We start from the raw sequence: 6874 nt of genomic DNA, 5'->3' as shown, positions 1-6874 counted from the left end.
CTATTGATAATGACTACAGTGACTACTGGAACTTAACTCTCCCTCTGCTCCACTGCACCTCGATAATATAGAAGACACTTTCTTCATGGAAATTTCCAGCCAGCAACCTGCCTCCCACCGAATTCCTGTACCAACCCCCGCGCTCCCTACACACCCACAGTGGCCAGCTGCTGTTGCATCTGGAGCCCGGGAAATAAGCACATTCCTTCGATAAGAGCCGGTCTTCATCGGTTTCTAACTAGCGAACAACAAGTTAAAACTAAAGCAATACCTCTGTCCTACAAGCACCTCAGAGAGTCAGGGCAGAGACAAGATGGAGTCCCTCTAGCTTAGGCCTTTAGGCCCGGGAAGAGGCGAAAGAGACATGACATCATATCCAAGCACATAGGTAAACCTTGCAAATATATTAGGAAAAAGTCGGAAATAAAGGATTCATAATTATATACTGAGATGGCGGTGGACAACGGTCACCACCAGTCCAATTAGTATAAATTATCCTGTCCATACATGCATGCAAATGAAAAGTTTGATAATCATTGAGGAACTTTCATGGATTGTTCATTTTCTGAGTCACATATCCAGTTAGTCAGTCCACCACTGTACAGTAAGCCATTTAGATCCTCCTTTTTGTTCCAATCAGTAGTTGTTTTCTGGTAGTCTGTATATGTTTATATGCCCTTTAATGAACCATCATACAGAATACCTCAGAAATGTATTTACATATTGTTAATAATCAATATATTTATTGGAAGACACTCTGATCACCATGAAGGCATCTTTCCTGGTGCTGTAGTTTTACTCTGTGTGGGTTCCATCTCAGGCCTGGCTGGCTGTACTGGTGCCATGGATGTAGGAGTATGGAGGTGGCAGAGGGGTTGCAGGCAAGGATGCTCCTTGCATCACTGATATTCCATATGACATCTGGGCTGGCAGGGGCATCATGGTCGCCTGCGTCGGAAGGAGTCTTGGTTCTTGTGTGTTGTTATTTTGCACTATGAACAGAGGCTATAAAAAAATCTTTGTTAACATCTTGACATGAGTCTCAAAACTGTGATAACAATTTATCATTGATGACCAACACTATTGTTTCAATGTTGAGATGTGATGATTGTCAACCAGACAGCCACCACAATTAGCACCTTGAACCCCAATATTCATAGTGCTTGAAATGATTTGTGAAATAGCTCCCCTTGGGCACTTGCAGTGGGACCAGCCTCAGGCAGATCAGAAAAATAGAAAGTCCATCTGTCCTGACCCAGTAAGGCTCAGCCCGCTGCCCACTAAAATGGACTTTGTATGTTCTCTTCTGTGTGGAGTAAAGTGAAGCAAATGACGTGGCAGTCCTTGTGAACACTGCATTCTTCACATTAACATTTACACATGAGCCCAGATTTTCAAAACAGCCACAGAACGCAGTGCAGCAAGAAATGTTGCACTGTGTTGCGAGCAGGAAAGCACCATATTCACAGAATATTAGTGTAAACAAAAAAACATAAAAAAGTGCATACAGATCAAGACTATATACAAGATTAAATTGCTACAAGTTAATACACAATTCATTAACCCCCAGGTTGAAAAATAAAGTACCAACATACACACGCATTCAAAACAATCTCAACATTCTCACTCTAACTACATACATCACCACACCATTTGTAACACGGAAGTAAAATCAAGATTAATTAAAAATCTAAAACCTTCACAATATTAAGTACAAGAGGGAGGGCACAATACAGGCACTAAAAACTTTCGAGCATATTTGCAAGCCCCTTGCGCCACTTTTGCGTCATTTTTAACATTGGAAAAGTGACGCAGAAGTGGTGCAGGGGGCTTGGGGCTTGTAAATCTGCCACTTTGTTCTCAGAGATTTATAAAGTGCACAAGGGCATGAGCAGGGTTTATCATATCATCCACCTTGAACAGGAAATGCCACTAGGAAGAGTACAGTACTCAGTCGGGTCCTAGTCAAATAAAATCTATAATGGACATTTTCAATGTAAGAGAGATCTGATTTTATCTCCTGATTAAAAGTCACAACTTCAAGATTGTAAAAAAGTAAGTAGCCTCTTTGTATAAAAAAAGTAATTTATTCCAAGTTAAATAGAGGGAAGCACAGCACATCCGTTAGGTAACAGGTACAAGGTAATAATCACAGTTGGGAAAGAATCTGGAACCAAGGATGTAAGATGCAGGCACGCATCACACATTCCAGGTTCCAGCACAATAGTAATCACAGTAAAAAAACAAGCAGTGGAAAGGCAAGAATGCAACACATCTTACCCCAATAAAGAAGAAAATTAACACAGATACCTGCTAGGAGTTTTCTTGGGTCTAACATCAGATTTAACCCTAGAAGCAACAGACAAATCATTACGAGTAAAACTCTGGAGTGGTACATTAACTTGCACATGAGGAGAAACATTGACATGTGCGGGAGAAGGCATATTGATCTGCGCTTGTGATGGTGGTGGAAGAGAGGTAGAAGAAACAGGACATTTAGCAACCCTACGAACGTTCCAAACCCTCCCATCTTGTGTGGCAACACAGTTTTTAAATACCTTGGCCACTTTAATAGGAGGAAAAAACTTGGAGAAGCCTTTAACCAAAAAACCAGGTTTCTTTACTCTCACCCACTCACCAACAATAAAATCATGAAGTTTAACATTCATTTTAGAATCAAAAGCCACTTTCATACACTGTTGTTTATCTTCAACACGTTTGGCAACACTTTCAATATCAACCTTAGGGTCATTCCTGTTAAGCTTTTTGACCCACCAAGGGCAAATGACAGACGATGGTTCTCTACCCTTCAAGAGTTTGAAAGGGCTCACACCAGTGACAGAATGAGGCGTGATGCGGTAGACCCAAAGTCTTTTCCTGACAACATCCAACCAAGAATCGTCAGAAGAACCAATCCCAGAAATACAATCTTTGAGGACACGATTAAAACGTTCCACCTGACCATTCTCCCTAGGCTCGTACAAAGAGACAGTATGATGTTTAATACCACAGCAGTCAAGAAACTGTTTAACCTCAGAGGAGATGAGTTGTGTACCGTTATCAGTGACAAAGGTCTCTGGAAAACCTTCCCTGGCAAAGGTCTCTTTCAAAAAAAATAAAACAACTTGAGAAGAAATGCTATTTACAAACTTAACTTCAGGCCATTTAGAATGGTAATCAACCAAAACGAGGGCAAAGCGGGCATTGGAAGGCAACTGTTTAAAGGGGCCTGAGATGTCAAAAGCCACCTTTTGCCAAGGAAATTTGGGCCAAGCCACAGGTTTAAGGGGAGCCGAAGACAAATGAAGCATTTTGTCACTGCTGATACACTGAGAACATTCCCTAACCATCCTATCAACCATTTTGTCAATGCCAGGCCACCAAAAGTTTTCTCTAACCAGGCGTTTCATGGATGACATACCAATGTGGCCTTGGTGAGCTAACAACAAAATCTTCTCTTGCAAAGAAGCAGGGGGAATTAATTTGCCAGTCTTGAACAGAAAGCCACCAAATTCCTCAATTTCCGAAGCAACTTGGGAAAAGGAAGCCAAATCAGAGGGAATGGATTTGACATTAGGCCATCCACCCTTCACAAAGTCTAAGATTTGTTGACAAACAGAATCCTTTCCCATTTCTTTAAACCATTCCTCCTCGGATAAAGTGGAAAACTCCTGAGATATACAATCATCAATAGAAGCAACAACATCAACATCCTGGTCAATGGTAGAAACCTTATCAACACTGCATGGTAACCTGGACAAAAAATCTGCAGTCACATTGCTTTTCCCAGGAACATATATGATCTCGAAGTCATATTCCTGAAGACGTGAAGACAAACGAGCAATCCTTGCTGTCGAGTTCCAACCACCACCAGGGGATAGGATTCCAACCAACGGTTTGTGGTCCGTTCTCAAAACAAACCTGTTTCCCCAGACATAGTTTCTAAAATGTTCTACAGCCCAAATACACGCTAGTAGCTCCTTTTCAATAACGGAGTATCTCCTTTCAGTGGGGGACAAGGTTCTGGAAGCAAAGGCTACACACCATTCATCCTTACCCGCAGTTTGACTCAACACAGCACCAATGCCGTACAAACTAGCATCAACAGTGATAACACATTTCTTACTAATACAGAAAGATTTAAGAGTAGGGGCATTAACAATCTCACTCTTAATCTGCTTGAAAGCAATATCTTGCTTGTCAGTCCAGACAAACTTGGCTGAACTTCTGGTCAACTCTCTTAAAGGTTCCATCTTGTTGGCGAAATTTTGAATGAATTTACTATAATATTCGCACAACCCCGCGAAGGAAAGTAACTTCTCTTTACTATCCGGGGCTGGTGCCTTCACAATGGCGTCAACAAGATTCTTCTTCGGTACCACCCCCTCCCCAGAGAGAGTATGTCCCAAATACTCAACAGATTTGCAGAAGAACTTACACTTACTGGCTTTAATGGTCAAGCCAAATTGTTCTAACTTGGAACAAACCTCTTTAAGATGAATATGATGCTCATCGTTATTCTTTGAAAACACAAGGATATCATCCTGAAAACATTTAACGAATGACAGGTCTTTAAAAATATGATACATGGCTCTCTGAAACACTGAAGCCGCTGAAGCTAGACCGAATGGCATTCTTTTGAATTGGAATAACCCATGAGGGGTAATAAATGCAGTAAATTGTTTGGAGTCCTCAGTGAGCTCGATCTGGTGATACGCAGATCTCAGGTCTAATGTTGAAAATACGCTAGCCCCATCCAACATGCAAAGCATTTCGTTAATATTAGGAAGTGGATGGCAGTCTGTAACTAAGCTCTTGTTGAGTGCCCTTAGATCAACACATAGCCTAATACTTTTATCAGGTTTAATGGCTAAAACAATGGGGGAAACCCATTCGGATGATTCCACTTCCTCAATTATGCCATCTTTCACCATGGTGTCCAGCATATCTCTAAGTTCGTCCCTAATGCTAATAGGCACTCCTCTTAACTTCTGTTTCACAGGGACAGAGTTAGGTTTAACTTTAATCTTATGGCTAAATCCATTCAATTTGCCTAACTTGTCAGAAAACACTTTTGGAAAAGTATGAGAAATTTCAGTGAATTCAGACGATTCTGTGGAGTCACGAGAAATTTCAGTGAACTCAGATGATTCAGTGGAATCACCACCAGATATAGCTAAAACTAACACAGGATCTTTAAGTCTAGGATTTAGAGAGACACCAAGTCTCGCTTGGTCCCTCCACCCCAAAACATTCACACCTTTCCATGCAATATAAAGCTTTACATTAGCAGAACTATTTTTGATAGTGAGCATAACTTCCTTAAAGCCAATGATGTTGATCTTGGACCCATCAAAGTTGTAACCACGTATATCAGGTTTTGATAAAGCATTAACATCAATTAGATCTCCAAAAGACTTAACACAATACTCGTGTGTGATAATGGTCCAAGGAGAACAGGAGTCCACCATTAGTTCTAACACTTTACCCAAAATGGTTACAGGGCTTTTTGGGGAGGAAAGAGTATCAGCTTGGGATAAGTCAAATGACTCCTGTATAGCAATGACAATACCAAACTCCTTAATATCAGGATCATTACATGCATCATCATTGATATAAGACACATTACCAGAAGGACGTTTAGATGAAGAAAAGGAAGACTTCTTTGTGTCTTGGAAGGGTCTTGCGGGAGTTTTACACATTTTGGAAAAATGACCAGAGCGTCCACACTTATTGCATTGCCTAGAAATAGCAGGACATTGTGGAAAGGAAGCAATGTGGTCAGGATTTCCACATCTAAAACAAAAGAATTGTCTGGTCTTCCCATCATTTTTGTTGGAAGGTGCAACATTTCTTTGTTCCTGGGGTTTGACAACACTGACTTCGCTAGTAGAAGTAGAACTACTTGAAGAGGTGGAAGAAGTAGAAGCTTTGTCTAATGTTTTTATCCACTTATCGGACTGTTCAAGAGCCTTAGCAGTACTAATTGCTATTTCCAAACTAGGATCACCTAATATCCATAATTGCTCTTGAACCTTCTTATTCTTTACATGCACAATGATCTGATCTCTGATCATTTCGTCTGTCATAAGACCAAAATTACAATGTAATGACAATGCACGTAGAGCTGTAAGGAAATCATCAAAACATTCTTTTTCCTCTTGGACTCTGGTATAAAACTTAAATCTATTCAAAGCGACACTAGTAACAGGCTTGAACCTGCCTTCAATTCTAGCCACAGCTTCATCATAAACACTAGTGTCACCCCCAGATCTTACAGGTGGTAGTGTTCTGAAGACTAATTGCCCTTCTGAGCCAAGACAGTGCAGAAATATGTTTTTTTTTCTCTCTGCAGACATGCGTTCTCCATCCATGGCTTTTAGATAAGTAAAAAATTCTTCCTTCCATCTTGCCCATGGGATGGGTGGATCACCCTTCGACTGTAAAAACTTAGATGGTGGATCAAATTGCATGTTAAAATAATAGTCAAATAATTGCCAGAGAACAATACAAGGAGCAAAAGTAAAAAAAATATCAAAAATATCCAGTAGATGGCAGTCTAATAAAGGAGAATAAACATCCACTGAAGATTTCCACAAAGAGTAAGAACGTGAAAACAGTCTTTTTGATCAAAAATATAAATGTATTAGAACGTGAAAACAGTCTTGAAGCAAGTAATGTAAGACACTGAGAGTAAAAAAAAACAAGTGCCTTAATGTTTTCCAAACAGTACCTTAATGTCTTCAATGTTATTAAACAGTACCTTAATGTTTTCAGTTTTCAGTCGATGTACACGCGTTTTCTCACAGAAAACGAGGAAATCCTTCGTGTAATGCAAACACAGTGACTCTGCCGTTAAGGAGACCAACACAGA

The 6874-nt window shown here is 40.3% G+C and overlaps 1 protein-coding gene across 1 annotated transcript in view; it reads right to left on the bottom strand.

Annotated features, from left to right (window-relative positions):
* Nucleotides 1-723: 723 nt before the first annotated feature.
* LOC147740914 (membrane-spanning 4-domains subfamily A member 4A-like) overlaps nt 724-6874 on the bottom strand; it is a 209143-nt gene continuing 202992 nt past the window's right edge. Inside the window, exon 7 of the mRNA XM_086936014.1 lies at nt 724-1005. Coding sequence (XP_086792140.1) covers nt 817-1005 — 189 coding nt within the window. The 3' untranslated portion in view covers nt 724-816. The remainder of the gene's footprint in view (nt 1006-6874) is intronic.

This window comes from Lissotriton vulgaris, chromosome 1_1 (genome assembly GCF_964263255.1).
Source record: "Lissotriton vulgaris chromosome 1_1, aLisVul1.2, whole genome shotgun sequence".
Lineage (NCBI taxonomy): Eukaryota > Metazoa > Chordata > Amphibia > Caudata > Salamandridae > Lissotriton > Lissotriton vulgaris.
Note: the sequence above shows the minus strand (reverse complement) of the source record. Positions and strands in the feature narration are given on the sequence as shown.